Source organism: Tupaia chinensis, unplaced genomic scaffold (genome assembly GCF_000334495.1).
Source record: "Tupaia chinensis unplaced genomic scaffold, TupChi_1.0 Scaffold000104_1, whole genome shotgun sequence".
NCBI lineage: Eukaryota > Metazoa > Chordata > Mammalia > Scandentia > Tupaiidae > Tupaia > Tupaia belangeri.
Window position 1 is genome coordinate 1,145,982 of NW_006159568.1, and position 27,760 is coordinate 1,173,741.

The 27,760-nt window shown below is 47.7% G+C and overlaps 1 protein-coding gene and 1 pseudogene across 2 annotated transcripts in view; one reads left to right on the top strand and one right to left on the bottom strand.

The window, feature by feature from the left end:
* The first annotated feature begins 74 nt into the window (after positions 1 to 74).
* LOC102503040 (peptidyl-prolyl cis-trans isomerase A pseudogene) lies at positions 75 to 1,134 on the top strand (annotated as a pseudogene).
* Positions 1,135 to 1,268: 134 nt separating this feature from the next.
* Positions 1,269 to 27,760, bottom strand: part of TMOD1 (tropomodulin 1) — a 66,956-nt gene continuing 40,464 nt past the window's right edge. Inside the window, exons 6-9 of one of the 2 annotated variants that reach the window (XM_006143714.2) lie at positions 25,801 to 25,908; positions 22,703 to 22,846; positions 10,798 to 10,942; positions 1,269 to 2,856 (exon numbers count right to left, since the gene is read on the bottom strand). In XM_006143714.2, coding sequence (XP_006143776.1) covers positions 2,792 to 2,856; positions 10,798 to 10,942; positions 22,703 to 22,846; positions 25,801 to 25,908 — 462 coding nt within the window. In that variant the 3' untranslated portion in view covers positions 1,269 to 2,791. Of the gene's footprint in view, positions 2,857 to 10,797; positions 10,943 to 21,859; positions 22,623 to 22,702; positions 22,847 to 25,800; positions 25,909 to 27,760 lie in introns of those variants that run through there. The other variant, XM_027770028.1, reaches the window with a different exon arrangement.

Consider the following 27,760-nt stretch of genomic DNA (forward strand, 5'->3'; position numbering starts at 1 on the left):
GGGATGTGGCCGCTATGGCACTTGGCCTCCTGCTGCTTTTGTTAACAGTTACTGAGACGTTGCAGACACCACCACCCAAGTCTCTCGCCCTCAACCATGGTCAGTCCCGCCATGTTCTTTGACATCACTGTCAATGGCAAGCCCTTGGGCTGCGTCTCCTTCAAGCTGTTTGCAGACAAAGTTCCAAAAACAACAGAAAACTTTCGTGCTTTGAACACTGAAGAGAAAGGATTTGATTATAAGGGTTCCTGCTTTCACAGAATTATTCCAGGGTTTATATACCAGGGTGGTGACTTTACATGCCATAATGGCACTGGCGGCAAGTGCATCTATGGTGAGAAATTCGATCAGAACATCATCCTGAAACATACAGGTCCTGGCATCTTGTCCGTGGCAAATGCTGGACCCAATGCAAACGGTTCTCAGTTTTTACCAGCACTGCCAAGACTGAGTGGTTGGATGGCAAGCTTGTGGTCTTTGGGAAGGTGCAAGAGGGCATGAATATCGTGGAAGCCATGGAGCACTTTGGGTCCAAGAATGGCAAGATCACCAAGAAGATCACCATTGCAGACTGTGGACAACTCTAATGAATTTGACTTGTTTTCTCTTAACCACCAGACCTTTTCTTCTGTAGCTCAGGAGAGCACCGTCCACCTCATCTCTACTCACTATGTCCCATAACCTGTGCTCTTGCTGCAGTCCTTTGGGTTCCATATTTTCCTTATTCCCCTCCAAATCTAGCTGAATTACAACGTTAAGTTTATGATTATGAAATAAAAGCTAACAACAACTACAAAATAATAGTCCAGTGGAACAGTGGCACACATTTCTTTACCTGTAGTCTGTGGCAGAATGGAATTGTTGCAGTGGAAACTGTATGTGGCCTGCAGACAGTAGAATACTTACTGCCTTGCCTTTTGCAGAAAAGTTCGCCCACTCCTGACCTACACCAGCAGCTCATCCGAGGGAGCTGGCATAGGAGATGTAGCCCACCTTCCTTCTTTACTGACTTTCTTACTGTGAGAGATTTTCCCCTAACAACACTACTTCCTCCAACACCCACTCTTTAGCTGTTAAGTACACCCTTGGAAAAATTCAAGCAAGCTTGGCGTTGACATTTGAACAGCAGTTTTTAGACCAGCACTTGGGGTGTGAGACTCATTTTTAGTGAAGTCATTCAGCACTGCCAAGTAGCTTCCCAAGCTTCTGGCTAGCTGGGTACATGTCCCTGTCACACAGGTCCCAAGAAACACACACACAGCCATACATAGACCAACAGATTTAATATTATATTGCAGTTTCCAGTGATGCAGAATGCAGCTACAGTTGTGTTTCAAGGAGAAGCCAAGTGGGGATGGCCGTCCCTGCAGCATGGTGCCACTCTTAGGCCCATCTGCAGCCTCAGGAGACACTCTTGATAGTGACGAGGCCCTGGCTCACCCTCTAGTTACCCTGTGCTGTCCATGTCCTTGATAGTTTAGTGCACGAGACATTTCGTTTTTCACCAAAAGCCTTCTTGGTCAGTGCTCTGCCGTTTAATCTGCTCATCAGCTCTTTGGCCTTGTTCTTTATCAGAAGGCTTGCTGAGTCACTAATGAAAATAACTCCCCCCAAAACAAGAAGTAAGATTGCTAGTTTAACTGGCACTGTGGTGTGTGAAAAGGCACAAGGGCGTTGTGACTGAACATTTTTTTCTACATCCCAAGAGATTCACATGATGTTTAAAAGGGATCTGGCAGAAATACCAAAATTCCATTTCAGAATAGTTATCTTGGGGTGGTTTGGCCAGAATTTTCTCATTCTCTAATATCTGGATTTTCTTCACCATCATCCTTCAGAAGTTTAATTTACAGACATGAGACAAGTGATTTTCTAAAAAGTGACAGGACAGGTAGTTGGAAGTCTGTAAGCTTGTTCATTGAATATCATAACTCCCATGGACTGGAAATTTATCCCTCTAGAGTTTCACCTCACATAAGCCATCTGCCCACTGCACGATAGAAAGGTGTTCCCAAGTATTTGGCCATAGATGTCCATGTCCATCATAAGGCTGGCATTCAATAAGGAAGAAAACCCTTCTGACTCTGGTATTCAATTGTATATATATCCCAAAGAGTCATAAGGAACACTCAGGGATGATTGTTGCCTTGGGTCAGTGAAAGGGTGGTATTGAAACTTGAAATTTCACCATCAGCTTTTTCTATCATTTCTTCGTAATTTGACAAAAGGAATCTTGGGGTCTTTGATTCCTGGCAGAGCTCTGTGGCTTGAGTCTGTCTTGAGGGGAACATTATATTCTTGATCTAGGTAATCAATTTGGCAACTTTAATCTGGAAGTTCTTAAAATTTACAGGAGGGCTAATAAAAATGATTACCTGTTCTTTTTTTCTAAATAGCCAACATTAAATGTGTAATAAAATATAATGTCTAAGTCATGTGGAAGAGTGTACTGTTTGTTACACCTGAAACACCACACAGTAAGGCCACTGGCACTGGGCTCCTGGGATTGTCACTGCTGCTATAATGTCTTCCATAAGATCTGCTGGTTGGAGGGTCTCTTGGCTTTTAAATAATAACCAGACTGAACTTCTGTGACTAAAGGAACACTTCACATTACCATATTATAAAATTTTCAACTACAACCACTAATTAACCTAAAACCTTAGTGCATAAAGAACTGAACCACAAAAGGGTTTTTTGGTGCCGCATTTGCCTTCTGGTTTCCACAGCAGAGCACAGGTTGTCAGTAGAACATGTCCAGTTCAAAAGGCGTGGTCTTCACCACCACACACTACACGCCACTCCGGCACTTGGGAATGATGGGCCCAGTCAAGTCTGCGAGCCTCCTCTTTCTCACTGGAAAGGAATAGAGATGAGCTGTCAGCCAGTTGTCCAATAGACCTGGAACCACCACTGTCACTCTGAGAAAGCACTGTGAAGCCTCTCGCGGATTTTTTTTTGTTAGCAAAAGTCTGAAATCTGTGCTGTTTTTCGAGGCTAGTTACATGTGAGTTGTATGACAGCCCTCCAGTGTGTCAGTGTCCACTGATGAGGGTCTGTGGTCTGTGGTAGGGTGGATCATTCAGAAGTTGTAAGTGGTTGCACGGTCCCACCCAACCCTATTGTTTTTCTTTTGCCTACAAAGTCCCCACAGTTGAGTATCTTTACTACAATTATAAGCGTTAAAGTCCATTTGACCTTAATGAGACTGAGGTCTTGACCTGGTGGAAACACTTCCCCAAGCTCTTTTTGGGTACTCCTGGCCTGCCACTCGCCTATGTAAACAACAGTTCCCACCTGATTACCTTACACTGTCTGCATCCGTTTATGTTTAACCTTGATGTTTCCCCAGGTGCGAGACAGGTTATGCTCAAAAAACTGTCCATGTGACAAAGTAGTTAAATGCCATAAAGAGGAAAGCACTAGCCAAGAAATCACAGGCTGGAGACATTCGCTTTTAGGATGACTGGGGGTGGAGGCAGAGGGGAAAGAGGTCCCTTTGCTGTAACAACGGAGAGTGTTTTGAAATGAAGTACAGTGTCTGTAGATGAAGGCCAAGCAGCAAGCCAGATCAGCCACAGGAGAAAGGAAGGTCAAGTCTGTAGAGCTGGTAGGTGGCAGTCAAGGGGCCTGCTGGCGTGGCAGAGAAAGAAAGCTATTGCCGAGGGAAAAAGTCTGTCTATACTTAGATGTCTTCCAGTTCCCGAGCTGAGCGGTAGACCTGCGGCCACCAGATCGATGCATACGAGCTGCAACAAGAACTGAATCAGCTTGTGCATGACACTGAGCATATTAAAGCAGACCCACCAGGAAGGCGTGTTACTACTCAGGTTGTGGCTGGGAGTTGGGTGGGGAGGAGGGGAAAGTTCTTGGGGGCATCTAGTCCAGGGTCTAGAGTTTAGCCTGTGCCTAAGCCCCTCCCCACCCCTCCACTCACATATCAAAAGAAAAATTCATGGCAACCAGAGTGCACAGTCTTCTGGAGAGATGACACTGTGTCCAGCCCAATATTGGGGACAAGTGGTGGGGAGCGAAAACCAAAACCCAAAGAACAGAAGAGGCTTGTTCAAAGCAACCAGTTTACATGAGCCAGACTTAGCTGTGCAAGTACGCCTGGCAGGGCAGTCTTCATTTCACCTCTCTTAACACACCTTATCTCATTGAAGCCCCTCCAACGATTCTGGAATGTTCTCGTTACCATTGCTGAAAGCAAAAATGCTAGGATTGGGCAGGACGAAGGTGTCTGGCCTCCGAAGCCGCAGTCCAGCACCTGCACACAGCTGGCCTTGTCTGTGCAGGGTTTACAGACCCGTCTGATTCTCACAGGGAGGATTAGCTCCTTTTCCCTGAGAGCTAGCCACTGAGCCAGGACTGAAACCCAAGTCCCTAGTCTAGGGTTGAGGGTTCAGAAAGGCACTGACGGTTGCTTGTTTTGTTTTCCAGAGCCCACATTCCACTGGGCTGCATCTCTGTGTGTAGTTTCCCTAGCGCTGGCCATTACAGTAACTGAAGGGAAAAGAGAAAGGCTATGTATCCAAGTAGGCCCCCTCCTCCCATTTTAACTATGAAAGAAACAGAGGCAAGAGTGTGAAGTAACTTGCCCCAAGGTCTGGTGAATAAGAGACAGGACTGGAGCTAAAAGCCAGGTCTTCCAATATCCTCCTTCAATTCAACCTGCTGCTTTCTGTTTTTTCTTTTACCTTTTTTTCTTTCTTTTTGACAAAGTCTCTCTGTACCATGATCCTGCCTCAGCCTCCCAAGTAGCTGGGATTACAGGCACGCACCACCACACCCAGCCTTTAGAACAAACTGGGACTCAAATGGCCTCAGTCTGCCAAGTAGTAACGTCAACCAGCACACACTATTTTCAAGAAAATAAAGCTGGGGTCTGGGCCATGGCACAGTGATAAAATGCCATGCTCTTTGAAGCAGACCTACATGGGAAGGTTCTGGGCTCTTGTCCAGAGACCTCGGTACACCAGCATATCGTGCCCATGGTCAGGTGCTGACTGGAGCTGGGGAATGGATTGTGGTGTTAAGACTCAGTTGGGGGCGCAGTATGTATTTTTCTCAGTCTCATGGAATAAATGAAAAATAAACGAGAAAGTTAAGTATCTCATCGTTTGTTATCCCAACAGCCAGAGATGTGTTATTGTCAGAGCCAAAAGGGATAGCAAGTCAACTGAACCAACTTCCACCTGCTTGAACTCCTTTACCACTTTTTGCAAACTTGGACATCATATTGGAGGTATTCAACTTGGCAAGAAGTAATAGAGCCCCAGTGAATAGAACTTCTATTCATCCATTCATTCATCTTTATATTTAGTAGCCTTTATTGAGCCATGTGCTCCTAGAGCACATGGAATCAGAAATAAAGATACAGTATAGCAGTGGGCCAAGATATGCAAACAGTAAGTTTGATAAAGTATTACAGGAACCAGACTGGCCTGTTGCATAGTTAAGGTTGCTGGATCCAACATGGCTAACTGTGCAGTTCGAATCCTAGACCCACCAGCTTGAAAAACACACTAGGCACATGGGCATGTGTGCCTCAAATCCCAATGTAATGGAGAAATGGAGAAGAGATTGTGGCATGACCTTTCCCCATGGGAGGTGCTATCTCACTTTCTCTGTCTCTGTCTCTGGAGAGCACACATGCCCTCCGATGAAAATTTAAATATATATTGCAGGTACCCTGGCAGATCTCTATGCCACATACAAGGCATACAGAATGAAGTGGTTCATCTTTTCAGATGGGCAGGTAACAGGTCAGCTAAATCTTAAGAAAAGGGTAGAAAATGGCAAAATAGGGGCATTTGGGGTAATGATCTGGTAAAGGTAAGCTTTTTCTGGGTCACTTGCTCAGGCCACCTGGAATGAGTGCTAGTAATATGGCACGAGAATGGCTTGTCGGGAAGGTGTCAAGAGGTGAAGCTGTTCCTCATCAAGAGATGATGTGCTGACGGGACCATCTCCTGATGAGGTGGACAGCAGAGGCTCTAGAGCCAGCCTGCAGTTCAAACCCCAGTGCTGGCCAGTGCCACCCACTGCCTGTGGGTAACTTCTCCTGCATCACCAGGCTTCCATGTCTTTACCACAAAATGGGGATAACAGCACTACATCAGCTGTAGTTGCAGGGAAGATTATATGGGTTAGTACCATGGGGAGTGTTCAGAACAGTGCCTGGCACACAGGAAGTGCTCTGTATGTGTCAGCTACTGTTATGGAGGGACGTGGTGGTCACACAGAGTTGAGCCTGCGAGCCCTGGGAGCCCAGTGTGGGTTCCAAGCAGAGGAGCTGAGTTTGGAACGAGCCACTGCTGCAAGGTGCCTGCCGTAGGGGAGCTGGAGACCAAGCCAACTTGCCCAGGGCTAGGAGTAAGCCAAGGCATTGATTGGGGTTGGCAGGGAGGTGATTGGCTGTAATTGGCGCACTGTCTCAGAAGAAGGCTCAGATTTCTGGGTATAATGGCTGTAAATAAAACCCCCTTTCTAGAGATGATTTCAGGGGGATGTGATGAGATTGACTTAGGATGTGCTCTGGGGTCTTGTGAGAAAGGTATTCCTTGAGAATATGGTTAAAGAATGACTTTCCAGGAAGGGCATGTTTCTGCTTCTAAGTTTGTTACTCTGTCTGCACGCCCTGCCCCTCCCCACACAACTGTCTCAGTGTGGAGGCTGCAATTCAGATTTTGTAAAGTGAAGAGCGCTTCTGTGGCAGATTTAGAGGACCTCAGAGCCATGCTTAGCCTGCTCTGAGCTATAAATAGTGTGGGACAAGAGTCATCTGAGGTATTGCTGTAGGTTAACGGAGGTGGGGATCCTCTGCTTCCTGCCCTGCTGCCCCTGGCGCCCTGTGCTCACACAGGACACTCCGGTAAGGGCTCAATGCATAGTGAGGATGGGCCCCAGCGGTACTGGCTGACCTGGTGGCCTTGGAATTGAACATCCACCAAGGAGGAGGCCTCCTTCCTCCAGTCACAGAGGCTAGGCTACCGGCCAAAAGCCAGCACAGGAGGCAGGCCAGAGTGGGAAGGAAAGCCGAGCAGCCTGCTCCCTTCTCCACCGTGCTCCCTGCTGGCGGGCCCTGCTGCACAGCGACTGCTGACAGGCATTGCTCCTGGAGGAGCTGGCGGAGGCTTTATGGTAAAAGTACTTGCCGGATACATAGAAGCCTGTCTGCTTCCCTGTAGCATCCAGAGCATGGATGAAAATGGAGTGGGGGAGAAAGGATTTCTCTCTTGCAGGAGAAAGCTGATGCACCATTAGAATTGGAAGTGTTTCTCATGAAAATGAGCCGATGGACACAAATTTGCTTTCAAAGCTAGAAACCCTCCATCACTAACTAGCACTCTGACTGTCACCTGGGGTCACTGAGAGAATTCTGCTCAAATTCCTTCTGAGGGAAACCCTAAAGGAAGCAGCTACACACAACTCCCTGGGGTAGCTCAGAGGCCTCTATTATCACCTCACATCTCTGTCCAGGAGTCTGCCATGGTCCCCACTTCCCACCTGCGTCCATTGCCAAACTCCAGAGCTTGGCTTTAGGGCTTTGGGCCCCAGCATCCTCAACACCTCTCCGGCCCCATTGCTTGTGAATATCCCATATACTGTCAACCCTCTTGCCTTTGCTAATGCTGTTCACTCTGTTTGGGATGCCCTTCCCTTCCTTCTCTGTGAACTCTTTCTAGGTCTAACTCTCTGTAACACTTCCTTCAATTCATTTAGATTTTTCTTTCTCCTATCCTGTGTACTGGGTCTTCCCACCTTCCTTTGTACGCCTACTACTTCTTCCTAATACTCCCTAGAACCCATGCAGGGTACCCCGACCTCCCCCGTCACCTATCTCTTCCTTTCAGAGCTGGCTAAATAATGTCCCACTCCCAACCCGGATGCTTTGTTTAACTGGCTTCCACCCTTATACATCACCTTCTCACTTGGTTTGGATAGAACCGGCAGGCATTTTTGCATTTTTAGGCAAATCATTGAGTCTTTTTTTCCCCCCCTAAAAGGTTGTACAGAGAACTAGCCTTCCTACTGCCCCATATATATGCATCCAGCACAGTCCTGGGCACACACACAGATGTTGCTCAGAAAATGCTTGCTGTCACTAACTAAGGGGACCTGACAGCCACCACCAGGCCCCCAGCCCCACCCCACACCAGCTTCTCTGTAAGGAAGGGGGCAGATGAGCTCTCAGTCTCTCCTAGCTCTGGAATTCTAGACTCCCACAATGGCCCCTGAGAGTCCTTGGTGGTGGGAGTCAGGCCTGATTTTGGAATTCAGACTCAGGATGCAAGAGTCCTCAAAGGTCATTTTGTGAAAGTCCTCGATGATTCTGGTATCTCCCCACAGCACCCCTGACCTCTGATCAGGGAAATCTGTCCCTTGAAAAACGACCTCCAGACCATCCTCCATTGGAAGACAAAAGCTGGGTTAGCCCAGAGGTAGGCACCGAGGGGCACATAAGAAGCTCAACCTAAACTGAGAGGGAAAAACATGTGAGACGATAGCACATTAGAGTAAAACGTGAGTGGCCAGCAGGGGGCCTAGTGGTTACAGCACTGGACTCCCATATGGCCGACCACAGTTCAAGTTCTGGACCTGGCAACTTGAAACTCAAGCTGGGTGCATGTACGTTTGTGTCCAAAATCCCAACAGGAGAATGGAAGAGAAGGAATTGTGGTGTGGCCATGGGGGGGGGGGGTGATTTCTCACTTTCTCTTTTTCTGTCTCTGGCGAGCACATGTGCCCTATAGAAAAAAAAAAAAAAAAGAATAAAATACAAGGCTTTTAAGTGGTGATTTATGCCCAGATTATAGCTGGGCTGACAAATTTTTGATTGTTGGCCTTCTTCAACAACTCAGTTTATCTCTCGCCTCTGTGATACAATCAAGTAATTATATTTTTCTAAATATTATTCATTTAATTATTCTTTTTAAAAATTTTGACCAGAGAGAGCGAAGGAAAGTGAGAAATCAAGCCACCAGGTTTGGGACTTGAACCGTGGTCAACCATGTGGAAGTCCAGTGCCCTACCTACCATGCCACCTGCTGGTCCCTCGATCACAATAATTATTATGAATTGTTTGGGTTTATTCTTATTTTATTTCAAATAAAGGTACTTCTGATAAACCATGACACTGTACATTTTTTTATCTGGGCTTTTCTAGACCTGAGACTCTAGAAAACAGTGGCGTCTGGTGTGAACAATGAATGAATAGCCTGTGAGCTGTGCTATCCTTTAGAGCAGAAACCTACATCTTCAATACCCAGGGCCTCATAGGACTTTGTTAAATGGTTGTGGGATCGAATAACTCCATCTACTGTGTGAGTGTGAAGGAGGGTGTGCATGGCTCTGCTGCTCTTATGAATGTAGGGTCTGTGAGTACCTGCCTTGTGCGTGTGTATGCACACCCACACACTCCTCTCTGTTCTTTCAGCCCTTCCGTGTGCTAACCTAGCCTTAGATGAATTACCAGGAGTGACATAACTGAACTTTGACCTGTGCTTTAGAGTTAGGCTCTTTGTATTTTATTGAGGGTTGGAAACCAGAGCGAGCCTACTGTAGAGCAGTTTTGAATTTGATGAAATGCTCACTAAAGACACTATCCTGTCAAACATGTATTTATTTCATAATTTAATTCCAGAAAGAAGCTTTTGAAAAATTATTATTTTGTAACCAAGTTAGGCTTCCTTCTCTAATGTTAATGTAATTTGGTTTGTCTTCTTCCTGCCTTGACTCTAGAAAACTCTGGCCTAAATATCAAGACCAATCATGTTAATAATGCTCACCTACCGCTTTTCTCTCCCTCTTTCCTGTTTTTCTATAGTCTTGTCAGCCATACTCCTTTCCTGTACACCAACAGGAACACACATAATCAGTAACTACGCAGAGCTCATGAACAGCTGGCCTCGGGAAGTAAGTTAATAGGTAAAACTTTTCATTCAGTTGATTTGTGTGCCTATTATATGTAGGCTCATCTTTGAAAAGACTGTGGCATTTTACTTACTTTTCTTTTATAAAAAAGCCAAACTATCCCAGGCCAGCCAGATAGTGTGGTGGTTAAGGTGGCTGGATCCCACATGGCTGGCTGTGTGATTTGAGTCTTGGACTTGAAGGCTTGAAAAACACAACTGTGTATGTGTCTATGTGCAACCAAAATCCTGAGAAGAGAATGGAGAAGGAATTGTGGCATGGTCATCCTCCCTCAAGGGGGCTGTGCTTTATCACTCTCTCTTTTTCTCTCTCTCTGGCAGATGTACATGCCCTGTAATAAATTAAAAAACAAAAACAAAAATGTTACCCTCTGAGACTAAATTATTACAACTTGCTCTAATTTACTGTAAAGTTGACATCTTAACCTTCTGCCTTAAAGTCAAAGTGAAGTTTCTTAGGCTCAGTGTTTTGGAAGCAGCGTTGATTGGTGGTTTTGCAATTTGGCGCCCAGAGCCAGACTGTCTAATCTAGAGAGGATTCTATGAGTTCAGAGAAGTGTAATCAGAAGAGGAAGAGACTCGTGGTGAACCTCGTGCCCTCCCAAATTCTGGGCCCAGCTTGTGCTGAGCTGTGCTAGGGGGAGTAGGGGACTCAACCTTAGCTCCTGCAGTCAGGGAGCTCACAGTCTGGTGGAGGAGATGAGGTACAGACAGAAAACAAAGATGGAGCAACGTGAAAATCAGGCATGAGACTGCAGAAGACTCCCTTGGAAATGGTATCAGTGGAGTTTTCCCTGACATACCCAGCCCAGGTGGAGTGAATGACAGGCAGGTGGGGCAGGAAGCATTTTCCACTCACCAAGGTCGTTGTTGCTCATCATCGCGTTGGAGGCCCGAAGCCGGGGACCTTGCTGAGTAAAGTGGTAGCCGAATTTGAGGAGTGTTGTGTTTTTCTCCAACATGCTCACGATCTCCATTTCTACTTTGTTGCCCAGGGGCTGGCTCTTTGGTTAAAAAAAAAAAAGAAAAAGAAAAGAAAGAAAGAAAGAAAGAACAGGAATCACCACTCATTCCATGTATGCTCTATCTAAACCACCTCTATATGCAGAAATTCTATATGCAGAATGAGGACTGCAGCCCCCTCTCCAAGAGTAAGGAAATGGAGTTTAGAGAAGTTGCAGGGTCATACAGCCTGGAATGACTGAATGGGGATTTGAACCCAGACTGCCAGGCACCGGACAGGCACAGATCTTTCCACTGTTCCACAAGAGCCTCTTTCTGAGCAGGGGTCTAGATAAGCGCTCCACTACATAATACTTGAACAGGGAGGACCTTCAAATCATCTAGTCCCAAGATTAGAAATTCTGCAGCCCAGGGTCTATCTCACACTAATGAAATCAGACTGTCGGGATGGGTCTCAGTGGCTGCATATTTTTAATGCTTCTCAGGTGGTTCCATTGTGTAGGCAACTTTGATAACCAGTAATTTAGACTAATTGACTGATGAGTAAAGAAATGGAGGCCCTGAGAAGGAACTGGATTTACCGTAGATTACACAGAAAATTGGAAATGCCCCAGCTAGCTTTCTATAGCTCCATTCTGATCAAACTACTAGGTCGTCGGAAAAGTCGGACACATTTTTGCATAGAAAAACAGAAAAAATATGTCGTGACTTTTCTGACAGCCCAATAGTTCTATGCCTCAATATCTACAGTGATCATTTCACAAAGATGAAAATAAAACAAAAACCAGGAAGACATTACAATATACAGTGATGGGAAGGCTATGATAAGGATGTTCATTACAGTCTTGTTTCTAACAGTGGGACAAAAGGAGAAACAAATGTTCATTAAGAGGAAGTTGCTCAAATAAGTGATGGTTTAACTTCACATCAAAACATGGGCAACTGGGGAACCAGCAGTTAGCATAATGGCTATGTCGCTGGACTCCCACGTAGTCGACCGCGGTTCGCGTCCCGGACCCGGTGGCTTAAAACTCACGCTGGGCGCGTGTGCGTGCGTGCCCAAGATCTCGAGAGGAGACTGGAGGAGAAGGGATTGCAGCGTGACCATCCCCCCTGGGGGATGATTTCTCGCTTTCTGTCTCTATGTCTCTCTCTGTCTGTCTGGCGAGCGCACACGCCCTATAGTGAAAATCTCTCCAAAAAAAAAAAAAATGGGCAACTGTAAAATGATGGTACAAAGAATGGTCTTTTCAAGAAGTGGTCTTGAGGGACCAGCAGTTAGCATAATGGCTATGTCGCTGAACTCCCATGTAGCTGACTGCGGTTCGCATCCCGGACCCAGTGACTTAAACTCACGCTGGGCACATGTATGTGCATGCCCAAGATCCTGAGAGGAGAATGGAGGAGAAGGGATTGCGGCATGGCCATCCCCCCTGGGAGGAGTGATTTCTTGCTTTCTATCTCTCTGTCTCTCTGGCAAGCACACAAGCCCTATAGCAAAAACCTCTCCCTCCAAAAAAGCCAAAAAACAAAAAACAAAACAAACAAACAAACAAACAAAAAACAAAACAAAGTGGTCTTGAGACAACTAGGTATCTACAAGCAAAAGTGAATTTAAATCTTTACCTCACACTATACACAAAAATCATCTCAAAATGGATCAAAGACCTAAATGTAAGAGCTAAAACTATAAAACTCTTAGAAGAAAACATAGGAGTAAGTTTTCATGACCTTGGCAATTTTTTTTTTTTTTTTAGATATAACACCTAAAACACAAACAGAAGAAAAAAAAATAGATAGGACTTCATCAAAATTTAAAACTTTTATGCTTCAAAAGGCACTATTGGGACCAGCAGATGGCATAATTGCTGGACTCCCATGTAGTCGACCACAGTTCGAGTCCGGACCTGGTGGCTTAAAACTCATGCTGGGAATGTGTGTGTCCATGCCCAGATGAATGGAGGAGAAGGGACTACAACATGGCCATCCATCCCTGGGGGGGTTATTTCTTGCTTTTTTGTCTTTCTGTCTCTCTCTCTGTCTCTCCAGTGAACACACACACCCTATAGCAAAAAATCTCTATTTTATAAAAAAAAAGATGGCACTATCAAGAAAATGAAAAGACAACACACAGAATGGGAAAAATACTTGTAAATCATATATCTGGTAAGGACTAGTAACCAGAATATATAGGGAACTATAGGAACTCCACAGTAAAACACAAATAATGCAATTTAAAAATGGGCAAAGGATTCGAATAGACATTTCTCTAAAGAAGATATGCAAATGCCTAATAAGAATATAAAAAGACATTCATCTTTAATAATTCATAAACTGTAAAAAAAATAATGACATTTGACTATGCACACATCAAGATGTCTATAATCCAAGCCGGATGGTGAGGCATCTATAATGAGACACTGCAATGTTGGACCTTCATGGCAAGGTCCCAGGTTCATGTTCTGAGGCTGTCCTGTACACACATGATCTGAGCTGGCGGAGGCTAGCCGTGTTTTGCAGCGTTAAGACCCTGTTAGCAGTCTATTAAGGCCCGGTGCAAATTAGTCCTCACTTTCCTTTTTTCATCCCTTATTCAGCCCGTTTACCTCTGATGATCTGTACATGGTACTTGGTGCAGTCAGAGGTCTATTCCTAAAAGCTCATGTATTTTCCTGCCTCCAGCTGGAATGCCCTTAACTCTCCTCTACATACCTGCTGATATTAGTGCTTTAATATCCATTGCAAATCCCCTCCACCTGTGAGGCCTATTCTGATCCCAATCCAGGAAATGATCCCTCCCCATTCCACAATTGGCACAGCGGATGTCCCTCTCCATCCAGTACAGTCTCGCAGCCTTATTTGGATCACTCTGTCTCTCCAACTAGACTTGTGCAGTCTAGTACAGTAGCTACTAGCCACATGTGGATCTTTAAATCTAAGTAATTAAAATAAAATTAAAATTCAGCTCTTCAATTCCACTAGCCATATTTCAAGTGCTCAGTTACCACTGGCTAGAGGGTGAGATAGTGGTCAGTGCAGATCTAGCGCATTTGCGTCATCACAGAAAGTGCTGCTGGACAGTGCAGGTCTTGACTGTGAGCTCCCTGATCCCATCCAATATCTCTTGGTCAAGGTTTGAAGAACTGAACTGAATGAAGAAAATTGAAACACACTTGGTGGACAGCAACACAGGAGCGTTAGAGGACATGTCAGCCCAACATCCCAATGGGCAAGTGTGAACTACAGTTGAGACTGTTGACTGAGAACTGCTCCTAGGTATTCTGGGTTTACTGGTGCTCATCTGGGTTCATACTGCACTGGGAAAGCTGACCATGGCAGGCAGAGGAACACTGGTGAAATTCCATCACTTTATCTGGCAAGATTCCTGAGAATGCTAGGAAGAACTCGGGCTTGACCTTGAAGGACTCAACTCAGCCTTGGGCTGTGGACAGCTTGGCCTGGCAGAAGGTGCAGCAACCATCTGAGGCCTTAAGAAGGAACTGGCAGTGCCCTCTGGCCACCCCATTCATCAGGAAGCCTGGCTTCTCCTTGAGGTCCTTTGCTGGGAAAGCTCAACTAGAACAAAGGATGAGCCAGTCTCAGAAATCACTGGTCTTCTCTGACTAAAGAGGCTGCCAGGGATGGCCAGGGCTGCCTCTGCAAAGTGAACATTTCATGCAGCTTGGTCCAGAGTTTAAACCCCTTGAAATGAGTTGCCCTCATCCAACCTGCCTATGTCCCTGAGAGGTGAGCAGAGCAGGTAGGAACTAGCATCTTACCATGCCCATCTTAGAGATGAATAAACTGAGTCTATGTATAGATGAACCATGGCCTTATTAATGACAGAGACAAGGTTTGACCTTGACCTGGGGCTGGAAGATTACAGAGAATGCACTGTGGCCCAGGTTCTCGTATTCCAGTCCAGTATCCCTAAGACACATGCAGATAGGTCTAGGTGTGAGCCACAGGGCACAGAGTTCCATTAGATAATCATGGCCAATCTTTCTGGAGTGGTAATCTGAGAACAAAATTACTATTTTTACAATAAGGAGTAAAATAAAAAATGTGAATATATCTTAAAATAAACCTCAATATTTAAAAGAAGCTTCATTCCTACTTTATTCATAGACTTTGAGACTAAAAAGACTCATTCATTTCATAGATGAGAGGAGAGGTGGTAACTAGGGAGCCAGGCCTAAAACCCAGGTCTCTGACTTACTCCTCAGATAGCTTATTATTAGTGATTACTGTGTGCTAAGCAATATTATAAGCATTTTGCAAAGGCCAACTCATTTTCTTCTGTCAATCTATAGACTATGTACTGTTATAATTTACATTTTACAGACAAGGAAAATGAAGTGGAGAGGTATTAAATTTTCCTAGAATCACAGAACTAGTCAGTTGCAGAACCAAGATTTGAACATAGGCAATGCTCACCTCACATGAGCACCTTTGATAAAGCTCTGAAGGCAGAAGTAGGACTGACGGGAGCAACTAGAAGCAAATGGAGTCTGGCTCAGTATGCAAGACTGTGGATCTACATACCCGCACACTGAAGGAACTCCCCGATAAGGTGCTGAACTGCGAAATATGAGGTGTGGAAATATGAGAGGGTAGACGAGCTCTTTTGAGGGCCTAAATATCATCACTAGTGGGGAAGGCTTAGCTTCATGACCTTTAAGGCTCTGGGGTATGCACCCTGTGAGTCCATGAATAGCTTGCTTGGATGGCATAAAAAATCATGAGGGCAACCTTAAGAGTGGTGAAAGGCAGTGAGAAGCCCTGGGGGGCAGACCAGGGGGCAGTCATATCAGGAATGGCAAACACAGTCACTGTGCAGCTGAGCCAGGGAGAGGGTGACTGGGAAAAACTCTTGCCACCCTTCAGACCTGCTTCGGAATTAAATAAATCACTTGTGGATAAATATAGTCTCATTATTAAAAATTCAAATGATACCGAAGAGGGTAGAATAAAATGAGAGTCTCCTTTCCTACCATTTATTCCCAATCTTACTCCCTTTCCACCACCATGGCGGGACCAGCAGGTGGCGTGGTGGTTGTGGTGCTCAACACTCCCACATGGCCGACCAGGGTTCAAGTCCTGAATCTGGTGGCTTGCTTTCTCACTTCTTCTCTCTCTCACCCTCTGTATCTCTCTGGTCAAACTAAAAAAATAAATGAATGAATAAATAAAATAAAAATAAATAATTACTTAAAAAAGAAGTAACCACCATGGTCCACAGGGTGTACGTTTATACATGAAGTAGATGACCGAAATATACAGGGGCTTGTTTTATCTTGTTGCATTTTTTCCCTTTAAATAGATTCAGACTATATTTACTATTCTGCAATTTGCTTTTTGCATTTAGTATTTCATGGAGATATTTCTAAGTCAGTATGTAGAGACCAGCCTCATTCCTTTTTATTTTTATATTTTTAAGTTTAGACAGGCTCTCACTATGTTATGATCCTCCTGCCCTACCCCCTGAGTAGCTGGGACTACAGGCACATGCCACCATGCCTGGCTTTTAGAGGGGGCTGGGAATGGAACCCGGGCCTCTCATGTGGCCTCAGCCTGCCTTATAGCAGCATTTACCAGAGCACACTATTGTGGCTGGGCCATGACCTCATTCCTTTGAGTTGCTTCCTGGGATGCCCTGGTATGGATGGATTGTTAGGTTGCTTCCAACTTTCCTTATTACAAGCAAAGCAACAGTGGGCTCTACAGGGGAGGGAGTGGTTTTCTTTAGCTGGCTATAGACAGAATTGCTGGGCTGAAAGATGAGCCCACTGGGACCAGGAGATGGAGTTGGACTACCACATGGCTGACTGTGGTTCAAATCCCAGACCCAGTGGCTTGAAACTCACACAGGGCTCATGTGCATGCATGCCCCAAATCCAGAGAAGACAATGGAGGTGAAGGTATTGTGGCATGGCCATACCCCATGGAGGGGGTAATTTCTCACTTTCTGTCTCTTTGCCTTTCTGTAAGTGCGTGCTCCCTAGAGAAAAATATCTTAAAAAAAAAAAAAAAGGGGAAACCAGCAGTTAGCGTAATGGCTATGTCGCTGGACTCCCACGTAGTTGACCGCGGTTCGTGTACTGGACCCGGTGGCTTCAAACTCACGCCGGGCGCGTGTGCGTGCGTGCCCAAGCTCCCGAGAGGAGAATGGAGGAGAAGGGATTGCGGCGTGACCATCCCCCCTGGGGGGTGATTTCTCGCTTTCTGTCTCTATGTCTCTCTCTGTCTGTCTGGCGAGCGCACGCGCCCTATAGCCAAAACCTCTCCAAAAAAAAAAAAAAAAGATGGGCCCATTTTTAATTAAAATTATGTCTGCCCTGCTAATAAGACATAGAAGTTGGCATGCCCTGTGGCAGTATGACAACTTTGTGTCATGGTTATTATCAATCTGATAAGAAAATGTTAAGATTTGCTCTCTAACAAAACCCAACAGTACCTTGGGTGTTACAAGCTATGACCTGGAGCTAGGAGCTCTGAGACCCTCATTCTGACTGGAGGCTCCACGGGCCTCAAGAAGCACAGCTATACATTTGATTGGGTCAATCTGGCCATTTCTTTGTGACCCAGATGATAGGGACAACTGGGGATACTTGAAAATACAACAGAGTAAAGCGCTGGGGATTGCCTTGTCCACCTCCAGAGTCTCAAGCACTTGCCGATATTAACATTCTCTTTATCCCAGCTGCTGAACTGTTCTGCTCTGCCCACACACCCTCGAGGATAGGCATTCCTCACCCTTTGAGACGCCCTGCTGCATCTGTGGACAGCTCTGAGGATTAGAAAGGCCTTTCTGCCAAACTGCTGTGGCACAAGAGAATACAGCCCATCACCACAGTAAGGTGAGTGTAAAATATGTCTGCCAAGTTCTTTGACACACCTCTGTTCAAAAGGTGGAGGCTAGTTCCCTGCCTTTTGAACGTGGGTGGTGCTTAGTGACTTACTTCTTTATTATTGTTATTATTATTATTATACTTTATTAGTTTTAGTTTTTAAAAATTTTGTCATAGGGCATGTGCTCTCATAGGAGAGAGATGGTTGCATGAGAGGGAGAGAGAGTGAGAAATGACCACCTGGGAGGATGACCATGCCACAATCCCTTCTCCTCCGTTCTCCTCTTGGGATGTGGGGCGCACACACACACACACACACACACACACACACACACACAGCGTATTTTACAAGCCGCCAGGTCCAGGACTTGAACTGCCATGTCAGTCATGTGGAATCTAGTTCCCTAACCTTCACACCACCTGCTGGCCTCGTGACTCACCCCTAACAAACAGAATATGGCAGAAATGACTTCTAAGGCTGAGTCGTAAATGGTATTCGAAGTTTTCTTCTGTCTTGGGTCATTTGTTTAGGGAGAAGTCAGCTAACTAAGCCGCTGCTGAATTCCTGGCCCTCAGAAACTGTGAGCAAATACATCACTATTATTGTTTTAACCCAGGACTCTGAGGTTATTTAAATCACTAAATGTTATGGTAATTTGTTACACAGCTAGAGATAATTGATACAATCACAGAAAGCGTTGGGTTAAAATAAAAGCCTGTCTCATGAGCCCGTCCCATGGTGCAGTGGTGCACGGTGCAAAGGGAGCCAGATTCCACGTGGCCAATCACAGTCCAATTCTTGGCGCCCATGGCTTGAAAACCATGACAGGCATGTGTGTGTTCATTCCCAGGATCCTGCTAAGATAGGAAAATGGAGGAAAAATGACTGGTGTGACTGCTGGGGAGTACCTTCTCTCTCTCTTGTGTACACACCCTGAAGAAAACACAATCCACTTCCTTTACCTTCTCTTCAAAATATTAAGAACATCGGGAACCAGCAGTTAGCGTAATGGCTATGTCGCTGGACTCCCACGTAGTCGACCGCAGTTCACGTCCCGGACCCGGTGGCTTAAACCTCACGCCGGGTGCGTGTGCGTGCGTGCCCAAGATCCTGAGAGGAGAATGGAGGAGAAGGGATTGCGGCGTGACCAATCCCCCCTGGGGGGTGATTTCTCGCTTTCTGTCTCTGTGTCTCTATCTGTCTGGCGAGCGCACGCGCCCTCTAGTGAAAAACCTCTCCAAAAAAAAAAATATTAAGAACATCCTTGCTGTTAAATATGAAATGAAAAGTGAAAAATCAGACCAATATTCCCTAGAGATTGCACAGATCCTCGTTTATGGGAAAGGGGTCATATCTTGCCTATCGGCTCCTCTGTGCCACGAGGGTCCCGGGGAAGGGCCTGCTGGAGGGCAGCTCTGTGGGCAGCTAGGAGGATGAATGGAGAGGGTCAGACAATCACCATTTGCACAGAGGCGCTGGGTCTGCAGTGTCTGCTCCCTGAGGGCTGACAGGGTCTCTCCTGTCCATCCATAAATGTACCCAGGAGACCTCAGTTCTAACCCGGTATATCACTAACCGGACCCTTGACCTCCAGCAAGTCCCATCCCTTCTTTGCTCCTCAGTTCCCCCACCTGTAAGAGGGGGACTGGACTAGCCATTTTCTGTGTCCTGTCCCCCACACACGGGGCAGCCTTCTGCTCCTTCCCACCTCCCATGCAGTCTCAGGGCCACTTCCGGCAGCAACAGAACAGTGCTTGGCGATAAGGAGACACGGCTGAGTAAACGAACAGCCTCAGGGTCCTGGTTCCCGAGTTGTGCCCTGAGCCAGCCTGTAAGGCTGCGTGTCATCCCGGGTAGGACTCCTCAAGTCCCTTTCCTCGGCCATATAAGGAGAAAGGACGAGATTCGCTGACAGGTTACAAGCACGAGGACTGAGGGGAAAGCTCTGGCCTCTCAAGGTCTCGGTGACTAACAAGGAATGAAGAATAAATTAAATGCCACTCACCACCTCCTCTTGGTCACACTCCCATGCCTCCCTGCCTCCCTCGAGCCCAGGGCAGGGGCCTCTGAAGGGAGGCAGCTTGCTGGGCCCGGGACTCTTGAGACGCACTGAGAGGAGCAGCAGCCTCCCAGTGAGTGTGGGTCAGCAGAGCTCCCATCCGCGACCTGCCCAGCCTCACCAGTCCCACCCCCAGTCTCAGGACTCCAGCTGGGCAGGAGAATCTGCCCACAGGGCACTCCTCCCCCCATCCTGGTGTCACAGCTCCCCACTGATCTGAGTTCCACCTCTCTCCCATCCAGCTGGGAACCATCTCCCCAGAACACACCCCACAGCCCACTTTCCGTAGACCTACTATTCAAAGCTCTTCGGCATCCCAGCCCCTTTCTGGCTTTCCTCTGGGCCAGCCATGAGTCCTTTTAGGATGGCTTCCATGGCTCTGTCCACTCCTGCTCTTCGTTCTTGTGTCTTCCTGCACCTGAATGCCACGGCCTGCATTTCACCTTCTGAGATCGTTTCCATCCTATAGGTTGGTGTCAAATTCCTCCTCCTCCAAGAAGCCCTCCCTGATCCCTGCTCCTGACTAAGACTTTTCCCTCCCAGGGACTGCAGTGGCTCGAGCCCCTGCTGTGATGGTTAGTTGTGTACCTCTCTTTCCTCCCATTCAGTGTGGAATTTCTGGAGGGCGGAGCTGGCTCCTCAATCATACATAGAGCACAACACGCACTGGATGTCAAGAGGAAAGGAAAAGAAGGCTTATGGGAGGGCAGGTGGTGACCAGTGCTCAGGCCCCATGCAGGGGGAGGGACAAACGAGGAAGCCAAGTTGGGTCCACATGAGATAGCAATCGTGTCAAGAACCTCGATCGGCCAGTGTGTGGACTTCGGAGTCCTGCAGCCTGGGTTTGAGTCTTGCTTCTGTCACTGACTGCGTGACCTTGGGCAGGGCATGGGGACTGACTGGCACTCAGTTTCCTCACCCATGAGCAGGAGTGAGCGTGAGAGGGGGGTAATGGCTACCAAGCACCCAGCACTCTTGGCTCAGGGCACCTGTGCAGTGATGTGACCCCTGGAACAACACGTGAGCTCCCTCAGTCACCTGCAGAGTGACACTATGAGTCAGTACACAGTTCACAGCTGTCACCTTCTTCGAAGTTGAAATTCTGACCATCCTCCTTGTGCAAGTGAGGAAACGAGGTGCTCAGGGAAGTGAGTGCTCTTGCACTAGAGGGTTCAGCCTGGCGAGGGCGGTGGTCAGCAGGGGCTCCTCCTCAGGCTCCATAGGGTCAGCAGCAAGGGCAGGGAGGTGGGCAGCTCCCTGTCAGCTGCCACTAAAAGAACCCACGGCCAGCTAATATTCTGCCCTGGGAGTCAGGTTTCAGCTGACTCTGGGTAGACCCTGATGCCCTGTCCAGCCAAGCCTGGAGTCACATGAGTAACCAATCCCAGGGGCAGGCCTAGGGCTGCTGCCAGGCCTGCTGCATGCCTTTGTTCCCTTGGCTCTGCCCCTCCTGCCTCTACAGAGCAGAGTCAGCAATGGTCAAGGGAAGGGGCAGCCAGGATGCGGGTGGAGAGGGGCTGCGAGTGGGTGATGCAGCGGCAAGGCCCCTGGCATGTGAGACGTGCAAGGAGTCCAATGCAGCACGTCCACGAGACAGGCCTGTTGCCGGTTCATGTGGCCTCTTCATGTGAGTTAGGAAAAAAGTGCCCTCTCTGGTTGGACAGATCCCATACGGAGGCGTCCAGCTTGCAGGGTGGATTGTGGGTGGAATTCGCTCTCCACTACCTCATTGTGCAGTGAACAATACGCACGACCGTCCAGGCAACCTTGCTTACCAAGCACCCTTGCAGGGCCAAGTCCTGAGGTGCTGGGATTTGTTAAGCTGTGCAATTCAGTTTTATGCACTTTTCTGTGTACTCGCCATATTTTGCAATGAAAATGCCGTTCATCTCACTCAGGCATACCATCGTTTACAATAACCTACCATTCCTGCCAGTGTTTTTCTTTGCTTAAATTTATATAATTATTCAGCAAAAAAAAGTATCATGGGAGAAAAATTGAACGAGTTTCCTATCCATAAAGAAGAGAACTTTTTAATATTGGAATATTAATAGTGGAAGGAATGTGGCTTTAGGAGTCAGAGAGACCTGGATTCAAATCCTGCTTCCTAAGTGCTGACTCTGACAGTGTTGTCTGCCACCCACCTGAGCTGTTCGCTCTTCCCAAACTGAGACGGCGACACCTGCATCCTGCAGGCTCGTTGTGACCATCGGAAATGATGAGGTGAGATGCACAGCACAGAGCCTAGCCCATAGTAGACCCTAACACACACACCGTACAAGCTATTGTTACCTCTAAGCTGTTAGGAGACTCCTCTGATGAAATCAGAACTGAAAGAGTTAACCTGCAGATAAACGACTGACTCAAAAGCCCTGCTGAGTGAGGGTGAAGGAAGAAAATGGGGACACCTAGCCTGATGAAGAAGAGTCCAGTGGTTTATGAGACCTGCGCACTGGACGTCCTGGGGGGCAGCAGGAAATGGCACTAAATCAAATAAGGGAGACTTTACAAGGGAGCTGATTTCCACTGGGTCTAAGGAAGGATGGTCACTGCCGAGGAAGAGAAGTGATCTTGGCAAGTTGTGAGCTCCCCATCACTAGGGGGCACAAGCCGAAGCAGAAGAGCCTGTGGTGGGAATGAGGAAGGAGGATGGGGAGCAGGAGGAGGGTAAGGACAAGCCGAAGCAGAAGAGCCTGTGGTGGGAATGAGGAAGGGGGGTGGGGAGCAGGAGGACGGTATGGACCAGATGGCCTTTGAGGTCCCTCGAAGCTGGGCTCGGGAGCGTCTGTAATCAGCCTTGTCTCCTCCATCTAGCAACATGCAGAAACGAGGCTGCTGAGTGGTGAGCGGCCCGTGGCAAAGGACACGAGGAGAGCCTGGCCCATCTTACCTGGTTATCAATTTTCAGTTCCACCAGAGAAGTGTTATGCGGGAGGGCTTCCACCAGGCGCAGGATCCCAGCTCCAGAAATGAAGTTGGATTCCACATTCAGCGTCTTCAACACCTTGTTCACCTTGAGCATCTCAGCAAGGGCCTTGAACCACAGGAAAAAAGCAGGGGTAGCTGTGAGTCTCCCTGGGCAAGGCTAGAGACCCTCTAGGGTAGATCCTAAAATATCAAAATACCAAGGCAAGCAGGCAAGCAGGCAAGCTGATCTCCACAGCTCCTTTCACCATCCTAGTTTTCCTCTCCTCCCACCCGCCATGGCTCCCGGCTCCCTACTGGAGAATTCTACATTGCTCAGCCTGCGTCCACAGCCTGTATTACCTGGTGCTACTCCCCTGCTTTGTCAGCTGTCTTGGCTCTTGGAGGTGGGGCTTCAGTGCTTTCCTGCCACTTGACCTTTGCCTATTCCATCTCTGCTACCTGGGATGCTCTTTCCTGCCTCTCTCATCCAAAGTTCGCCATCCTTTGAGGCCATTCTCAATGCCCCTTCCCCCAAGAGCTTTTACTAACAATCCCAATTGGCTGTGGCCTATCCTCTAAACTCTCATGGAGTTTATTCCTAACTCCCGCAGAGAACTTGTTGCCTGGTCAGAGGAGTGTTTATACCAGTGTTGCCACTGCCATTAGGCTGTAAATCTGGGGAGGGCTGACAATGTGCCTTGCCCGCAGTGTTCATACAGTGCTCAGCACACAGTAGGCCCTCAGACAGTGTTCACTGTGTGACCAGTGGGACCTCAACTTCTTCTATGTCCTCTCCACTTATCTCTTCTAGTGCCTTGCCGAAATTCCATGGAGTCACAGTTTTCCTTGTCTGAGCACCAGACGGCAGAAGAGGGCCACCTGAGAAACCACCTGCTGGGTGAGTGACCCGGGCACACTGAAGGAGAAGTGGGCTGGCCCCGGCACGTTTCAGAGGGACTCAGCCAGGGGTGTAGATGACAAGCAGAGCCTCTGCAGGAAATGAGGTAATTAGCAGCTGGTGGAAACAGTGTGTCATGGAGGAAAGAAGACACCAGCAGCTGGTAGGCCCGGGACGTGCTGATCGGTGGGCCCCGCGGTCTGAAATGACACTCCAAGCCAGGAATGCTGCCCATTGTCCCTGCCTGGCTAGAACCCCAGCAGAGGCTCCACTCTCAGGAAGTCTCCTGGGTGGAAATAATCTCTCCTTCCCCAGCTCCCCCTACCTCAGTGTGCCCCAGGGATGGCATGTCACTTTCTCTGTAACCACACCTGTGTCTCTGACTAGGGTGGCCCTTCCGGGGATGAGTGGGGTAGTCTGTGTCCTACCTGTACCCTACACAGCACCCCCCTGCTCCCTGGGAGAGGCCTGACTTAATTATCAAAACCACTCATGACATGTAGTGTATTCTTGAAACATGCAAAGAGAGTGGATGGGTAACTGCACGAGGTAATGTGTTCATTCAATAGCTAGACTTGACCCTTCCACAGTGTATGTCTACTTCAAAACATCTTGCGGTACCTGATAAACACATACGATGTTATCTGTCCGCTAGACGCAGAGCATCTGGCTAGGTAAGGCAGGTAAGTGAACCAGGCCAGTCTGACTGGACATGCAGTCCAATGGCTGAGCAGGACCTGGTGGCCCGGTCAGGTCAGGCTCTCACTCCTTATTTGTTGGTCACAGTGGAGGAATGGGGGCCCAGGAGAAGAGCTAGAGCAGGCAGTGGGGAGCACTCCTAGAGTTCCAGCAGCCTAATTTCATCAACCAGTCCAGAAAAAGCTCAATATCTGACCACAGGCACACTGAGATGGACTGATGTCAGCTGTCGGTCCAGCACAGAGTCTGCCAGAAAACGTTCGTGGCACTGAGCTGGGTGCCAGCATGGGCGTGCTCGGTTTCTGGCCTAAGGCATAGATGTATGCACGGCATGCGGCTTTGCCAACTGTGTCTCTGTGGGCAAACTCAGGATCAACTGGACATCTTCTGAGGTTAGAGGTCATCAATCCAGAGGTTCTCCAGTGGCAGCAATCGGAGACTATGAGCTATTTCTATCACTTAAAAAAATACATTCAAGGAAATTATCCTATTTTAAAAATCAGCAGAAGTTGATTGCTATTAAATGGTGAGTTCCCATGCCCAGCAAGCTAATTCCTGCACTTTTGCCTGCCACTTGTGTTGTGGAGACCACAATGTACCGGGATCCTCCAGGTTCTACGTGGCCACACAGACCGGAATGTTCATGAAAGTGGGAGCTGAGACCGTCTGGTCACAGTCCAATTCTCAGAGCCTCATTAGTGCTGGGCACAGGCAGACTTTCAATAAACATGCTGAATATTTTTTAAAAAAGAATTGATGGCTACTTTGTTATAAAGCGAGACAATTTAATTTGATTGGTATTATCTTTTTTTTTTTTTTTTTTTTACAGAAAGCGAGAAATCCCCCCCCGCGGGGGTGGCCTCACTGCAATCCCTTCTTCTCCATTCTCCTCTCGGGATCTTGGTCATGCACGCATATGCTCCTGGTGTGAGTTTAAGCCACAGGGTCCAGGACTACATGGGAGTCCAGTGACAGAGCCATTATGCCAACTGCTGGTTCCATGATTGGTATTATCTTTTAAGACATGGGTGAAAAACAAACTGGGTCATTGCAACCCACTGATGACCTTGATTTTAGACATGGAGAAACTGAGGCCCAGGAACTGTGATGCCAAGTGCAGAGAGATCCAGCTTTAGGGGTCGTGTGTTTGTATTGAAACCTGGTTCATCACTTGTTTGCTGTGTGACTTGGACAGAGCAAGTTTCCTGACCTCTCTGAACCCTACATTCTTCCTGTGCAAAGTGGGGAGTTGTGCATCACTGGCACCAGCAGTGGTGTGAGCACGAGCTGGGATGACACACGAATGGTGCCTGGTGATGGCTGTCCTGTCCGTGCCTGTCCTGATTCCTAGCCCACTGCCCTTCATTGTACCATGCAGGGCTCTTCATTTATGGGATACAAGCAGCTCTGAAACCACAGGCATCTCCCTTCTGTCGCTAAGCCCCCAACCTCAAAGTAGCAGAACAGAACAGAAAGGTACGCACATACGCTACGGGGTCATTACTCCTCGTCCCCACAATGCTGAACTTCTTCACATACGAGTTTTCTTTCAGGGCTTCTGCGTAGGCCTTGAGGGTGGGAATGGGGATATTCTGCAGAGAGAGAGGTAGCAGAGTGACCAGCAGCCCGAAGTCAGGATGGGGTGGGGCAGGTAGGCAGGGCAGCGCCTCTCACAGATGTGGCCCGGCTCCTCCTCACTGATTCCTAGCAGAATTCCTTTTCTCAAACAGCTGAATAAATGAAAGTTTTCTGCTTTGTTCCAGGTAGGTAAAATTTGGGAAGAATTTCTTTGTAAATGGATGGAGAAAATTCTTCCAGCAAATTTCAGGTAGGAACTGTAGCTCTCTCGGAGCACGTGGAGGCCAGAGAAGAGGCAGAAGTCCAGGTGCAGAGACTGGAGGAGTGTTGCACAAAGAACTCAGGACGGAGTGCCAGGGGGTGGTGGTGAGTAGGGCTTGGTCTCCACCCCAGTGATGTTTCTGATCTGCTGTGTGACTCTGGGGAAGTCTCTGTCTCTCTGGGCCTGATTCTGGATAACTGATGGGGGCTGGCATTGTATTAGATGTCCTCTAAGAGACATCTGCCCCAGAGGGACTTGGCTCTGGCTACACAGCAGAGGTGCCTAGGGAACTTTCATAAAATGCTGCGCTTGGACCTGCCCCAGACCAATAAAATAAGAATCTCCGGAAGTGGGCCTAGACATTGGCATATTTCGTTTTTTTTTTTTTTTTTTTTTCCTATTTTCTTCTTTAATCGGTAGAGGGCATGTGCACTCAGCAGACACACAGGGACTGAGAGATGGAGGGAGAGGGAGAAAGCACCCCTCGGTGGGATGCAGTCATGCCACAATCCTCCATTTCTCCATTCTGTTGGGATTTGAGGTACACATGCACATGTGCCTGGCATGGTTTTCAAGCCACCAGGACTGGGGTTTGAGCTGCAGTGAGCCATGTGGGGCCCAGCTCCCTTAACCACCCTAGACCATGGAGCTGGCCCATTGCTTTTTGGGTTTTAATAAATTCTTTTCCTTCAAATTGATTTCTTTATTTCTTCCACAAGAGAGAAAGAGACAGAGAGACAGATGCCCCCAACAAAATCTTCACAGTATAATCCCAGGCAGCTCAGATCACAGCGACACGTGCTGTGTCCTTTGGAAGGTCTTGGAGAATCATGGCGGGACCTTTCCTGTGTGGGCCCAGGTGCATTATCACTGTGCTACCCCCTGGTCCCTGTTTGGTTTGCTTTTAAATTCCCTTATGTATTTCTTCCATGAGCATGAGAAACAGAACCAGAGAGATACCATCCCTGCCAGGGTCCTGACACCACAATCCAGCCCTGCTTTTCTTTTGTCCCCACAGGGCATGTGCACTCACCAGAGAGACAAACAGAAAAAAGGGGTGAGGGAGAAGGCATCCTTCAATGGGATGTGGTCATGCCACAATCCCTGGTCCTCTGTTTCTCCATTCTTTTGGGGTTTGGGGCACATACACACACACACACACACACACACACACACACAGACACACACACAGTGTGTTTTTCACTGGCCAGGATTTGAACCATGCTTGGCCATGTGGGATGCAGCTTTCCTTACCCACTTACAGGGATAGCCCCACCTCCTTCTTGAACCAGCCCCTGACCATATGCCTGGCTCCTCAGGGAGGTCTGCAGAAGTGAACCTGGAGCCTTTCCACCTGGGTCGGCCTCACCGAATGTCACGCTTTATCACCGCACCACCTTCCACCCCCAGGGATATTTAAAAAAATCTTTTCAAGTGAAAACCACCAATCTGGTCCAATCGCCTCATGAGGCAGAGAGGAAACTTAGGCCTTGGCAAAGGCCTCATGGTGCCATGCCCTCATGCCATGGTACTCACGGCCAAAGAGCGCAATTCCGAATCCAGCCAGTGCCTCCCGCTGGGCACCTGGCAGACACCTGAGGTGC